This window comes from Gopherus flavomarginatus, chromosome 2 (assembly GCF_025201925.1).
Source record: "Gopherus flavomarginatus isolate rGopFla2 chromosome 2, rGopFla2.mat.asm, whole genome shotgun sequence".
Classification (NCBI taxonomy): domain Eukaryota; kingdom Metazoa; phylum Chordata; order Testudines; family Testudinidae; genus Gopherus; species Gopherus flavomarginatus.
The window spans coordinates 120,893,696-120,909,389 of NC_066618.1; the positions used below are offsets into that span (position 1 = coordinate 120,893,696).

Consider the following 15,694-nt stretch of genomic DNA (forward strand, 5'->3'; position numbering starts at 1 on the left):
ACAGCCAGCGCTGTAGCCAGGGAGATACAGTGCTGTATTTGCCTTGCAAGTGTGGACAGTGAGTGAGTTGCAGCGCTGTAAAGCCACCATCAGCGCTGCAACTCTCCAGTGTAGCCAAGCCCTAAGAAAGCCACTACTCACTGGGTTTTTCATGTCAATTACAGAGCTTTCACTACGAGAGCACAGTGTAAAAACAGATTGACTAAACTCTCTTCTCAGTCATTCCTATGGAATCCCACTGAAATCACTCTTCCCAAGGCTACTTCAGTGAATGCACACAACTGTCACTCTAGGTAGAATTTGTATACTAAGTACCACTAGAAATAAAAGGTTTAGAGACAAAAAATATCTTGTTATGCAAAAACAAAAACAACAATACATGCAAGCTAGCCGTCCAGCTTCTTCATAAGGATGGGCCACTCTAAGAATTTTGTTTTCCTGCTCAATTTACTGGATCAAATTCTGCCAAGATTTACAACCTATATAACCCCACTGATTTCATTTTGTTGTAAATCAGGTATACTTTGTCCCATTTTATGGGATGATCAATAGGGACATGAATTTAAAACTGACTCCTCTTTTGCTGAAGCGAAAACAACAGTAACAAATCATATTTATTGGAAGAAGACTATACAACAATTAAGATGATGTGTTTTGGCAGAGCAGGAAAATTGTTGAATAATATTGTTATGAGCAAGGTGACACATGGTTATGGATTGAGTAAAAACTTTGTTGAGATTGAGGATTATGAATGCACCCTTCAATTAACATAATTGTAAAGATAAATTAATCACAATCCCCCAGCTAAAACAAAAGGGATTGTGAACTAGCCTCCGAGTTTTGGATTGTGTGGGCAGAGGGAGGTTTGTTGATTATTGTTTTGGATGAGAGAAAAGTGTGAGAGAAATGGGGGGGAGGAGATCACACAACCAGAGAGACAGCCTGAAGAAATCCAAGCAGCAGCCTGTAACAGTGCGACCTTGAGAGAAACTTAGAGAAAGATTTTGGGTTGGGCTGCTGGCTGAAAAGAAGCTTGGGGCTACTCTTTTTGCCTATGATTCCTCCTACACTCAGAGAATCAGGACTTTGTACATTCCCTATAATTAAACAAGACTGCATCAAAGAAAATACCCAGACTCCATCATCAATTTTGCCTCCAAAATGGAATATCCCCTACTGAAATATCCCCAGGGACCCAAAACTTTAACTAACTGCTTGGGTCAAAAAGGGGTAACTATGCATAAAATTTTAAAAAAGTACTTGTCTTTATATGCATTCTAAAGAGTTCCAAAATCATCAGATGTGGTATCAAATAAGCAATATTTTCAGGGATGAGCCTCAGTAACTAATGTTTCTTTCAGCAGGGAGATATATTAATGAGATTTTCAAAACTGCTTTACCTTCTGAAATAACATCCAATACTGTTATTAATTGGCTTTGGACTCCAATAGCCACAAGTGATCTACCGCTGAATTTCATAAATTCAATAAGGCTAATAAAAATAATGCATTGTAAGTTCAGACTTCTGTCATAAGCAAAATGGGCAATTTTTTTATGACTGCTGATGTGTTGTGAGAGCACAAGAGACCAAAAATTGCTTATCCAAAATGTCAGAGGGCAACCTAGATAAGTGTGGCACAGCTGAAAAAATAGGTGGATGATATGGCTGCCATTTCACTGTCAGGAATACAAAATGCTACAACTCCTCCTGCTTCATTCTAACATCATAGTGACAGTAAACATGATTTAGCAGAGTAGTTACATGATCTTTGTTTTTTTTGTGATACATGACAATTTACGGAAACATTGTCTGAGCTAATCCATTGTGGAACAAGTCTTTTTCCTGTTGCAAATCTGCTCTTTTGGCACAAACATCATTATATTTCAGATGATGCTATTCTCAACTAGGAAGATATTCTGTGTTGAGTCGTTACAGAATAGCTAAGGAACTGGCAACTGAAACAAAACCACTCAAACAAAGTAGAGGGAGGGATAGCTCAGTGGTTTGAGCATTTCACCTCCTTAAACCCAGGGTTGTGAGCTCAATCCTTGAGGAGGCCACTTAGGGATCTGGGCAACATTAGTACTTGGTCCTGCCAGTGAAGGCAGAGGGCTGGACTCAATAACCTTTCAGGGTCCCTTCCAGTTCTAGGATATCTCTATTAATTTAACACCACAAATTTAAATCATACCTAGTGCTAGCAATCTGTTGAACAATGAACTCTTTTAGCATTGGAAACCCTAACAGTCAGATTCATGGTGATTGTAAGGCAGAATTTAGACTTTTACCATTAATCTACTCAGGTGCAAAAATCTACTAATATTACCATGGACCTGGACAGCAACATCCACATTTTCTGAGCTGCATATGATCAGTTACACATATATCCTTAGTGCAGGGATCAGCAAGCTTTCAGAAGCGGTGTGCCGAGTCTTCATTTATTCACTCTAATTTAAGGGTTTGCGTGCTAGTAATATATTTAAACTTTTTTGGAAGGTCTCGTTCTATAATTCTATAACATATAACTAAACTATTGTTGTATGTAAAGTAAATAAGGTTTTTAAAATGTTTAAGAAGCTTCATTTAAAATTAAATTAAAATGCAGACCCCCCACCAGACAAGTGGCCAGGACCCGGGCAGTGTGAGTGCCACTGAAAATCAGCTCGTGTGCCGCCTTTGGCACACGTGCCATAGGTTGCCTACCCCTGCCTTAGTGTTTGCAGTTATCACAACAGCATACACTATCATATATGACAGATTAGATACATAACTGGCATTTACCACGATTAGCATCTGAAAATTGGAACCTGTAGTGAATTGAGGACTGCACTGAGTTTGCAAGCTATCACTTTGGAGGGAAGAAGTGGTGTGGCATCCCGCTTGCAGGCTAGGGGTATCCATAGGGAAACATAAGATTGGCAGTCATTTAGCAGTCACACAGCATAAAGTACAGGAGGGTGAGTTGTGCCTCTGTTTTTGGGAGCACCTAGATTTTTGTTCTATTTTGGGTTCTTGTGTGTTATTGTTCCGTTCTTCTGAATTCTAAGAAATAAAGTAGTTGTGATGGATCTGCTAAGTAGACGACTACAGCTCCTATCAGCCCCCGCCCCACTGTACTTCTCTTTCCTCTAGCCAGACAAAGGGAACACGGAAGGGTCCTGAACCGAAAGCAGATGGACTCTGTTAGGAAGGAGCTGCTGCATGGCTAGTGACCAGGGTTGTCAACTTTCTAATAGCGCAAAACCAAACACCCTAGCCTTGCACCCTGCTCACTACATTCCCCCTACCTCAGCGACTTGCTCTCCTCCACCCTCACTCACTTTAGAAATCAGGGGTTCAGAGTGCAGGTGGGGGCTCTGGGCTGGGGCAGGGGGTTGGGGTGTGGGCTCTGGGCTGGGTATGCGGGATCTGAGGTGGGGCCAGAGATGAGTGGTTTGGGGTGCAGGAGGAGGCTCCAAGCTGGGAGGTGGGGCCAAGGGATTCAGAGTGGGGGCGGGGCTGCAGGCTGAGGCAAGGGGTTGGGATGTAGAAGGGTGTGAGAGCTCTGGGCTGGGGTTGGAGATGAGGGGTTTGGAGTGCAGGAGGGGGCTTCAGGTTGGGAGGTGGGGCAGAGAGATTCGGCATGCGGGAGGGGGTGCAAGTTGAGACAGAGGGTTGGGGTGTGGGGAGGTATAGGCTCTGGGTGAGGGTGCAGGCTCTGGGGTAGGGCCAAGGATGAGGGGTTTGAGGTACAGGAGGGGGTTCCAGGTTGGGGGGGGGGTTCGGGGCTGGGGCAGAGGGTTCGGGCTCAGGCTTACCTCAGGCAGCTTCTGGCCAACAGCGCAGCGGGGCTAAGGCAGGCTCCTTGCCTTTCCTGGCACCATGCTGCGCTCTGGAAGGGCCAGCAGGTCCAGCTCCAGGGTGCGAGGTGGGGCAGGAGACTGCACGCTGCTTCCATCCACAGGCACTGGCCCCGCGCCCAGCTCCCATCGGCTGCGGTTCTTGACCAATGGGAGTGCAGATCCTATGCTTGGGGTGGGGGCAGTGCATGGAGTCCTGTGCCCCCATCCCACCTAGGAACCGGGCCTGTTGGCTGCTTCGGGGGTGCAGTGTGGTGCCAGGACAGGTGGGGACCAGCCTGCCTTAGCCCTGCAGCACCTCTGACCAGACTTTTAATGGCTCGGTCAGTGGTGCTGACTGGAGTCGCCAGGGTCCCTTTTCGACTGGGCGTTCTGGTCAAAAAACGGTCACCTGGCAACCCTGGAAGAGCTGCAGAAAGACCAGATGCAGAGAAGAATCCCAGGAATTGTATGCAGAGCTGAGTGTAGAACAGACTGTGACTGCTGGACATTACAGCAGGGTGCAGGGCTATATGGAGTTTATGGGGGAGCAGCAGTTGCTGGGCAGGGAGCTAGTGCAGAGGGACCCCATGAGAGAGACACTACTAAGTGACCCTGGCTGGAAACCTGCAAGCTCCTATTTGCTTGAATAGAGACTCATAGACTCATAGACTCATAGGTCAGAAGGGACCAATCTGATCATCTAGTCTGACCTCCTGCACAAGGCAGGCCACAGAACCCCACCCATCCAATTTTATAACAACCCCTATCCCAGGACCGAGTTATTGAAATCCTCAAAAATGGTTTGAAGACCTCAAGCTGCAGAGACACCACCAGCAAGCGACCCGTGCCCCACGCTGCAGGGGAAGGCGAAAAACCTCCAGGGCACCTGCCAATCCGCCCTGGAGGAAAATTCCTTCCCGACCCCAAATATGGCGATCAGCTAAACCCTGAGCATGTGGGCAAGAGTCACCAGCCAGCACCCAAGAAGGAGTTCTCCGCAGCAACTCAGTACCCATCGCATGCAACATCTCCCCGCAGACCATTGAGCAGACCTGTCTGGTGGTAATTCAAGATCAATTGCCCAAATTGACGATCCTATCATAACATCCCCTCCATATACTTATCAAGCTTTGTCTTAAAGCCAGGAAAGTCTTTTGCCCCTACTACTTCCCTCGGAAGGCTATTCCAGAACTTCACTCCCCTAATGGTCAGAAACCTTCGTCTAATTTCAAGTCTAAACTTCCTAATATCCAGTTTATACCCATTCGTCCTCGTGGCTACATTAGTACTAAACTTAAATAATTCCTCTCCCTCCCTAACGTTAACCCCCTTGATATATTTATATAGGGCGAGCATATCCCCCCTCAGCCTTCTTTTGGCCAGGCTAAACAAGCCAAGCTCTTTGAGTCTCCTTTCATAAGGCAGTTTTTCCATTCCTCGGATCATCCTCGTAGCCCGTCTCTGAACCTGTTCCAGTTTGAATTCATCCTTCTTGAACATGGGACACCAGAACTGCACACAGTATTCCAGATGGGGTCTCACCAACGCCGTATACAACGGTACTAACACCTCCTTATCCTTGCAGGAAATACCCCGCCTGATGCATCCCAAAATCGCATTTGCTTTTTTAACAGCCGTATCACATTGGCGACTCATAGTCATCCTGCTATCAACCAGTACCCCAAGGTCCTTCTCTTCCTCCGTCGCTTCCAACTGATGCGCCCCCAACGTATATCCAAAATTCTTATTATTAATTCCTAAATGCATGACCTTGCACTTTTCACTATTGTATTTCATCCTATTTCTATTACTCCAGTTTACAAGGTGGTTCAGATCTTCTTGAATAGTATCCCTGTCCTTCTCCGTGTTAGCAATACCCCCCAGCTTCGTGTCATCCGCGAACTTTAATAGCACATTCCCGCTCTTTGTGCCAAGGTCAGTAATAAAAAGGTTAAATAAGATCGGTCCCAAGACCGATCCTTGAGGGACTCCACTGGTGACCTCCTTCCAGTCCGACAGTTCACCTTTCAATACGACCCTCTGGAGTCTCCCCTTTAACCAGTTCCTTATCCACCTTACAACTTTCATATTCACTCCCAGCTTTTCCAATTTAACTAACAGCTCCCCGTGCGGAACCGTGTCGAACGCCTTACTGAAATCTAGGTAAATTATATCTACCGCATTTCCTTTATCTAAGTAATCCGTCACCTTCTCAAAGAAGGAGATCAGATTGGTTTGGCACGATCTACCTTTAGTAAATCCGTGTTGCAGTTCGTCCCAATTACCACTGACCTCTATGTCCTTAACTACTTTCTCCCTTAAAATTTTTTCCAAGACCTTACATACTACAGACGTCAAGCCAACAGGCCTATAATTACCCGGATCACTCTTTTTCCCTTTCTTAAAAATAGGAACTACATTAGCAATCCTCCAGTCATACGGCACAACACCCGAGATTATCGATTGCTTAAAAATTCTCGCTAACGGGCTCGCAATTTCACGCGCCAGTTCCTTTAATATCCTCGGGTGGAGATTGTCCGGGCCCTCCGACTTCGACCCATCAAGCTGTTCAAGTACGGCCTCTACCTCAGTTGCAGTAATATCCACTTCCATATCCACATTCCCGTTTATCATCCCTCCATCATCGCAAGGTTCCTCACTAGTCTTATTAAAAACCGAGGCAAAGTACTTGTTTAGATGTTGGGCCATGCCTAGGTTATCCTTAACCTCCATTCCATCCTCAGTGTATAGCGGCCCCACTTCTTCTTTCTTTGTTTTCTTCTTATTTATGTGGCTGTAGAACCTTTTACTATTGGTTTTGATTCCCTTTGCAAGTTCCAGTTCAATGCGGCTTTTAGCCTTCCTCACTTTATCCCTACATGTTCTGACCTCAGCAAGGTAGCTTTCTTTACTGATCCTGCCTTCCTTCCACTCCCTGTAAGCTTTCTGCTTTTGTCTAATCCCCTCTCTGAGTTGCTTGCTCATCCAGTTTGGCCTGCAACTCCTGCCCATGGTTCTTTTCCCCTTTCTCGGGATGCAGGCTTCCGACAGTCTCCGCAGCTGTGACTTAAAGTAATTCCAGGCCTCCTCCACATTTAAATCCACTAATTCCTCCGTCCAATCCACTTCCCTAACTAATTTCCTTAACTCTTTAAAATTAGCCCTCGAGAAGTCAAAAACCCTAATCGCAGATCTACATTTGTTTATCCTTCCATCTAGTTTGAACTGAATCAGCTCATGATCACTCGAACCAAGGTTGTCCCCTACCACCATTTCTTCTACGAGGTCCTCACTGCTCACCAACACCAAGTCTAGAATGGCATCCCCTCTCGTAGGTGCTTCAACTACTTGATGAAGAAATTCATCCGCTATCACATCCAGAAAAATCCGACCCCTATTATTCGTGCAAGTACTCGTCCTCCAGTCTATGTCCGGGAAGTTGAAGTCCCCCATAATCACACATTTCCCCTTTGTGTTTACTTCATTAAAGACATTAAAGAGGTCTCTATCCATATCCCAATCCGATCCCGGCGGTCTGTAGCACACCCCAAGCACTATCTCAGGGGAAGCTCTAGTTGCTTTTTTACCCAGCGTGATTTTTGCCCAGACGGACTCCGTGTTATCCATTCCATCGCATCTTATTTCGCTACATTTAATTTCATCATTGATGTACAAGGCTACTCCCCCACCTTTGCCTTTCTTCCTGTCTTTTCTGAACAGCACATAGCCTTCAATACCCGTGCTCCAGTCATGAGTACTATTCCACCAGGTTTCGGTAATCCCTATAATATCCGGCTTGACTTCCTGCACGAGTAACTCCAGTTCCTCCATCTTGTTACCTAGGCTCCTCGCATTAGTGTACAAACCTTTTAATTTTCGGCGTTTGGCGTCAGTGACATTCTTTCCCCCGTCGTGCACAAACTGTCTGCCACCAGCATCACCCGTTACTCTGGTTTCTACTCCACTATTCCTCCTTGGATCAAATCTTGGGGCCACAAGGGTATCCCCGCTCACTTTGTTTACTTCCCTCTCCAGGTTATGTTCTGGCGTGGAGATCTCCCGAACATTTCCCAACCATCTCCCCCAACTTTCTAGTTTAAAGCCCTCTTGATGAGGTCGGCGAGCCTCCATCCTAGAATCCTATTTCCCTCCTTGCTGAGATGAAGTCCATCCTGAGCAAACAGTCGTCTATCCGCAAATGCGTCCCAGTGACCGTACATACCAAAGCCCTCCTTATAACACCACTCCCTGAGCCATCTGTTGATCGCCATAATCTTGTCCCTCCTTCGTCGCCCCGCTATAGGAACCGGCAGAATCCCACTGAAGATCACCTGAGCCTCGATGTCTTTAAGCCTCTTCCCCAGTCTGAAATAGTCCTCCTTGATACTGTCCAGTGAGTAACTAGCTGTATCGTTCGCTCCCACATGAAGGATAATCAATGGATTTTTTCCCGCTCCCGCTAAGATCGTATTCAGGCTCAAGTCCACATCCTGTATCTTAGCCCCCGGCAGACAGCACACTCTTCTGTTCTCCCGATCCGGTTTAGTTACAGGCCTGTCTACTCTTCTCAGTAGAGAGTCTCCAATCACGTAGACTTGCCTTTTCCTGGTGACAATGCGATTCTCCGGTCTATCCCCCACAGCAGCTGGCCGTGATTCCTCCTGATTTGTATTCGACCTCACAATCCTCCTAGGGCTCGTACTTGATGTCGCCTCCACTGACTGCTCCCCTCCATCTGCAGGACTAGCTGCTTGCCTCTTCTTCCTTGCCGTAACTCCTTCAGCAGCCCGCTGTGTTCCATCTTCATTTCCCAACTCAGCAAACCTATTCCTGAGTTCTATTTGTCCATCGCTGGCCCGTCTTATCCTTTGTCTGGTTCTCCTAGTGACATGCTTCCACCGTCCACTTTCCTCACCCAGCAGTCCCTCCTCAGAATCCTTAGGTCCTGCTTTTGTCCGCTCGCCTGAGCTTGTCCCCTGTGCCTCATCAAGTCTGTGTTCCATCATCTGCTCAAATCCCCTTCTAAACTCAGCCAGAGTTTCCACTTGCATCTCCAGTCCCCTTACCTTTTCCTCCAGCAGCTCTATCAGACGACACTTCATGCAGATGAAACTCCTTTCAGGTGCTCCTTCTAGGACCATGTACATGCCGCAGCTGCCGCACCCAGTCATCCTCAGTGTGTCTGCACCTGCTGCCTCTGCCTCCATCGTAGCGGTGCAACTCTGTGCCTGGCAATCCACGCCTCACACCGCACCGCAGGCCACCGACCAGCGCAGGGCTGCCTCTTCCCTGGTCTGCCTTCCCGGTTCCTCTGCCTTGCTCTCCCCTGCAACCTCCCCCTGGAAACTCCCACTGAAACTCCCCTGTTAGCCGCCTCCTGTGCCGCTGCAGCTGACTGTGCCGCTGCCTGAGTGCCTGGCTCCTTATATAGGACCCCTAATCAGGTAAGCCCCGCCCCCAACTCAGGGCTCAGCCTCGCTCTCAGCACACAGCCCCTAGCAGCCTGCACACACACTCACTCACACACAAACACCACAAACTACAAAAACCACAAAAACCTGCTCCTCCAACAGCACTCCCACTGAAACTCCCCTGTTAGCCGCTCTGTTCGCCGCCTCCTGTGCCGCTGCCTGAGTGCCTGGCTCCTTATATAAGACCCCTAATCAGGTAAGCCCCGCCCCCAACTCAGGGCTCAGCCTCGCTCTCAGCACACAGCCCCTAGCAGCCTGCACACACACTCACTCACACACAAACACCACAAACTACAAAAACCACAAAAACCTGCTCCTCCAACAGCACTCCCACTGAAACTCCCCTGTTAGCCGCTCTGTTCGCCGCCTCCTGTGCACCTGGACTGGAGACTGGAGAGGGCATCCCATGTGCTAGACCCGAAGAGCTCCAACTCTCAGTTGGACGGCCCCAGGGCCCAACTATTTATTGATATTGCTTACTTTGAACTTTAACTGTTTAAGCCTCTGTACCTATGGTATTTGCAACCTTTCCCTTTCCTGCCAGCCCTAGTAAAATACTCTTTCACTTCATTATGTGTCAGAGTGGTTACGGGGACCCACCAGGGTTAGTATCTACAAGGACTAGCTGATGAAGCACCTACAGTGCTTGCCTCCAAATCACAATACACCTGGCATCTTGGGGGCTTGGTGGTGTACTGACATCTTGGGGGCTTGGTGGTGTACTCCGGCCCTGAGCAACCCCAATCATTACATAGTGTTATGCTGCAACCTTCCAGCAAGAGTATTTTAAGTTTTTTATCCAATTTCTCTGTATGTATGCTGTGAACATACCAGAATCCTTAACTGGAACCACATAAAATTCTCTTCAAGCTTTGTATCTGTCTTGCATAAAACCACCCAACACTGGGTAAGCTAAGATCACCAACCACAATGGTTGAAAACTTGGGGACAGACTAGTAGCTTGCTACCCTCTCTGGTGTGACTGGGGTGGCTACCAGGATTGCTCCCTCCTCTGGTATTAGAATATCCCCGTTTTTTCCTCTCCTCCCCAACCTAAGCTCCCCGTTCGGCTTTCCTTTTGTCACTTTCAATTTATTCTCCTTGCCCCCACAAACACAAAGTGGGTTCTCCTCCATTTCTTTTCCACCAGGGATTCTCTTATCCTCTTCTATGCTACTTTTCCCCTGTCACTGCAGTATATGAATGCTTCACAAACTTTAATAAAGTTACCCTCATAACACCCTTAACATCTTGAGGTGTGTGGAGAAATAAAATGTACACCAAGATTAAAAAAAAACAAAACCCAAAAACTAAGGAGCCTTTTTATGGTCATTGCATGATGTCACTACAGGATAGAATTAAGGCTGTTTGGGTGTTGGAACTGCAGACAATATTAACATTCAGATTTAAGTTTATCTTTAACTCTGAATTGCCTGGGTTTGTAATATTTGTTCTCAGGATTATTACAACATCCATGTAATGCTTTACCTTACATTACTGATATGTACTCAACCTCAGCTTTAGTTTAATATCAATTTTTTTGATAATTTTCTTAAATTCTTGTCCAGAACCTTTTCCAGTGACTCAAGAAAGGATGGATTCCATCACTTTGTCAAACACTGAGAAATAACATGACATGTTGAAGACCAGCCTAATCTTTTTCTGTAGCTTCTTTTCCTACAAGGCAACTGCCTGCTAAGCAGCTACAACGAGAGCTAGCGTGAAACCAGACTATATCATTCTGTCATCATATGGTATCCTCCAGCCAAATGCTTTTAAAAATTAAACTTAATTTTAAGAAGATTTGTTTTGTATGTCTGTGAAATGAGAGTGAATTCCTATCAACATATAAGCTCTTCTAAAACTGGAAGCCAAGTTAAAATCAGGAGATATGGGGTGAATTAACATCACCTGTATCCTCTATATTGGAGATGCAAGAGGGTGCTGAGGCAACTAGCCAACAAAGCAGAGCAGAAAAGGGAACTGGTGCAACGGAGTGATGATTGTCACCTGTTGGTGAAGAGGATAATATTGCCCCAGTTCCCTCTCAGTATATATAGAAAAGAAAAGCTTTAGCTCCTGACTCCTTGTGAGTTAAATTTAGGGTTTAGTCACACAGCAAAGTAAATAATCATTTTTCAAAATAGCAACTTTTAATGTAATTAAAGATATTTTGGAATATTAAACAACATAGGGGTTCTGGATGCTTTAGGGCAGTGGTTCTCAAAGCCGGTCCGCCGCTTGTTCAAGGAAAGCACCTGATGGGCCGGGCCGGTTTGTTTGCCGGTTTGCACATCCCTTGGCCCCTGCTGCTTCCTGCAACCCCCATTGGCCTGGACCGGCAAACCACAACCAGTGGGAGCTGCGATCGGCCAAATCTGTGGACGCGGCAGGTAAACAAACCGGCCTGGACCACCAGGGGCTTTCCCTGAATAAGCGGCGGACTGGCTTTGAGAACCACTGCTTTAGGGGATTTTTCTCCCAAGAGCAGTGGTTCAAATCTGCTTTGGGTCAACTGTAATTAAGATCTTGCCTATGCTAGAGAAGCACCATTGTAACTCTATAACTTGCCTGTAACAAACTTTGCAGACTCATCTAGCTCCAGATGAAACATGTACTTCCCCCAGGCAGGGCAGAACTGTTCAAAGCAGGCAATGGAATGATCCAAAAATGTGATTGGGTGCAAATAGATATTATGCAACAGTTTGTGCAAGTCATCGTGGGATAGGTACAAACCGCCGTAGAACAGTCTTGATGTATTACTAACACCACAATGGGTTTTTCATGTTGAAATAATTTAAAAATTATCTGTTTTTCATAATTTACATGAAAGTGCTCTTTTACCGAAAACTGACTTAAGTACACACACAAATGTACTACAACAGAAAACAAGTGCGATTGTGACTGTGTACTTACCCCCTTCTCCTGATCCAGAACCATTATCTGATAAGGAAACAAAAAGGGGAAAAAAAATCACAACATCGTCCCAGGAATAGCTCTTTATTCAAGAACCTGTCATTGCAAAAACATTATACAAGTATTACACATCAGGAGCCAAGTATAATAACAATGTCTCCCATCATATTGGGCACCACTATTAGAATTTGTCCAGTCTTATCATACACTCTTTTCCCTATCTGTCAAGGTAAATTTGCTCTAAGAGCAGCAGTGTTTTTGTATGTGTTGCTGAAAAACATTGCTTGTAGTCCATAGCTGCAGCACCAACAGAAGTTGGTTCAATAAAATACATCATTTCACCTAGCTTGTTTCTCTTATTGCTTTTAAGTCCTTTTTAAATTATAAAAGATTCCAAGTTGTTAAACAAAAACAGACTAATAATTTACAACTTAACAGCGGCTACATTTTTACTTTAAACCAAGCCCTAGGCTAGGGATTGTGCATAAATTGCATGATTCCAGAAGTGGCTTCAGGAGTCATTGTGACTCAGTATGTCTTTATTGCAGAGTTCGATCGATTTACCTATTCTAGCCTGGCGTTAACTAGCCTCCAACTGAAGTGGCCACACTGTGAAACAACACTGGAGCTCACCAGTGATTTGATCAGTAACACAAAGTGATTGGATGAGCAGCTGATGAGTTGTGCTAACTCAAACTGTGGCCTGTAGCTGCATCCCACTTCATTACTGGCTCCTGCATCAGCAGCACTCAAGCTTCAACGCATACCCTCAACAGACCAGATTGAATTTAAAGTACCACTTAACTCAAGATACAGATTTCTGTGTGTGGACTGGAGTTGGATTATGGCCAACATTCAAGTTATACTGTGAGTTGATACTGCCATGAAGACACACTGCCTTCAGACATGCACTTCTGAGCCACCAATCCTTCTCTACTATTTCCTTACTCCTTGTGGTGAAGGGAAGGAGAAGAGGAGAGAAATTTACAGCTGGCCTGTACCCACAGTAAATTGACCAACTGGCTCAGCCACTCCAGAAGGTGAGGCGGGAAGTAGAGCCAGAACTCCACTCATTTCCCACCTCCCCCTGCATACTTGCTCAGGGGATAGATAGAGTAGGCCGGAGAGTTAGCCCTGTTTAATTCAACACACCCAGACCCAAAAGGGGTCTTACTTCCTGGCAGGAACTCATAGTTCAAGCCAGAAAACTCATAGACTCAGAGACTTTAAGGTCAGAAGGGACCATTATGATCATCTAGTCTGACCTCCTGCACAACGCAGGTCACAGAATCTCACCCACTCCTGTAACAAACCCCTAACCTATGTCTGAGCTACTGAAGTCCTCAAATCATGGTTTAAAGACTTCAGGGTGCAGACAATCCTCCAGCAAGTGACCCATGCCCCACATTGAAGAGGAAGGTGAAAAAAAACCAGGGCCTCTGCCATTCTGCCCTGAAGGAAAATTCCTTTTTGATCCCAAAAATGGTGATCAGCTAAACCCTGAGCATGTGGGCAAGTCTCCCAGCTTGTTAAATTCTTGTTCTATATTTCTAAGAATTATTTCTTCCAGTGCAAGAATTACAGGGTGAAATTGTATGGCACTAGGTCACTTCCACACATTAAAAATAACCTCTTACCACAGGAGCTGTTGCCAAGAATGGAGATTTTCCTCCTATTCAACCTACATTTTCCCTTCTTAATTCCATACCATTACGCCAAGTCTCATGCTGGAGTCTCATTGTTTAAATAAACTAATAGGATAACATAAGGAAAATGTCTGTCTTGTATTTTCTTGACATCAATAATGATCCAATTTCCTGAAAAGCAGACAGCCCTTGTGTAATGTTTAACTGTTGCATCATTGAACAGACAATGCAACATATGGCGCAGCATTGCTTAATTAACAAATTTGAAGGTGGCATCATCTGCATACATGAGCTAAACCCATAGGCGTCCTTAGGATTGTGAAACTGTGTGATGAACTGATTCTGTACCTGTGACATAAAAGCTGCTAAAATCTGTCAAACAAACAAATGTTTAAATCTGAAGAAATCTGAATTATTCCAGCAGCAATTCTTCCAGTGTTACAGTAGCTACTTTTCATAATCTATACAATTATTTCAAACCTGCATTCCCCAATGCCTGCCCCAGGCAGAGAAAGCCCCAAAGGCAGCAGCACTCTAGAAGTTTGCTGCAGGTGAACAGGATGTTGAAAATCCCTGGAAAATATTCAAACATCCTCTGTACTCTCTGGGGCTTCATTTAAACAATCATGTAGGTGCACTTCGAGGCAGGGGAGGTTTGGGGACATAATGGTTCCATAACCTTGTGAATACACCAGACAAAACCTCTGGGACACCCTTACATGGAGGCTGGAATGTGCTGCTGAGAAGGACGCTCCATCCTAGAGGCTGACGTAGAAACTCCGCAAGCATGCTGTGCACATGGGAAGGAAGACTCCATTCTTTGGGATTTCACTCCAGCTGCATGCAGAGAAGTTTTGATCCTCAGCTGGTGTACATCCTTTGAAATCAATTTACATCAGCAGAGGATCTGCCTCAGAGTGTTTTCATTGGCAAGTTCCCATCTTTGGAATTTGGTCTGACAAATTTCAAATTTGCTTATTTTCAGGCTACACTGCAAGGCTCATTTATTTATGAAGGTCATTCCAGGGGGGATGAGTTGAGTAAGATCGGGGTTTTCTTTTTGAACTTGTGAGGGCTGTGGATTGGGAGGTTTTAAGGTAACTGTTTCATATGTGTATTATGAATTTGATTAGTGTACCTACAGAGATGCAATAGGAATATTATAAATTAAACAATACTTCCCAGAAAATGCCAAGGAGCTCTCCATGCTCTAGGGCTGGTCTCAGTGTGGTTGGTTCTTGAAGACTGTGCTAAAAGCTACTGATTAGATTCTGCATCTCAATCTAGGGGGATGAAAATTCCTCTTCCGTCTGTTGTGACTAAATTTGCGTGATTATGTGCCTGAAGCTCAGAGATAAAACAGATTGTCTCTTACCCTCAAGAGTTTTGGGAGGATGATAGGGTAGATCAGTTTATCCCTTTCATAGAATCATAGAATATTAGGGTTGGAAGAGACCTCAGGAGGTCATCTAGTCCAATCCCCTGCTCAAAGCAGAACCAACCCCAACTAAATCATCCCAGCCAAGGCTTCGTCAAGCCAGGCCTTAAAAACTTCTATGAATGGAGATTTCACCACCTCCCTAGGTAACCCATTCCAGTGTTTTACCACTCTCCTAGTGAAATAGTGTTTCCTAATATCCAACCTAGACCTACCCTACTGCAACTTGAGACCACTGCTTCTTGTTCTGTCATCTTCCACCACTGAGAGCAGCTGAGCTCCATCCTCTTTGGAACCCCCCTTCAGGTAGTTGAAGGCTGCTATCAAATCCCCCCTCATTCTTCTCTTCTACAGACTAAATAACCCCAGTTCCCTCAGCCTCTCCTCGTAAGCCATGTGCC

The 15,694-nt window shown here is 45.5% G+C and overlaps 1 protein-coding gene across 1 annotated transcript in view; it reads right to left on the minus strand.

Annotated features, from left to right (window-relative positions):
• TMEFF1 (transmembrane protein with EGF like and two follistatin like domains 1) overlaps positions 1-15,694 on the minus strand; it is a 239,182-nt gene that overhangs the window by 69,372 nt on the left and 154,116 nt on the right. The window contains exon 4 of the mRNA XM_050938244.1: positions 12,210-12,236. Coding sequence (XP_050794201.1) covers positions 12,210-12,236 — 27 coding nt within the window. The remainder of the gene's footprint in view (positions 1-12,209; positions 12,237-15,694) is intronic.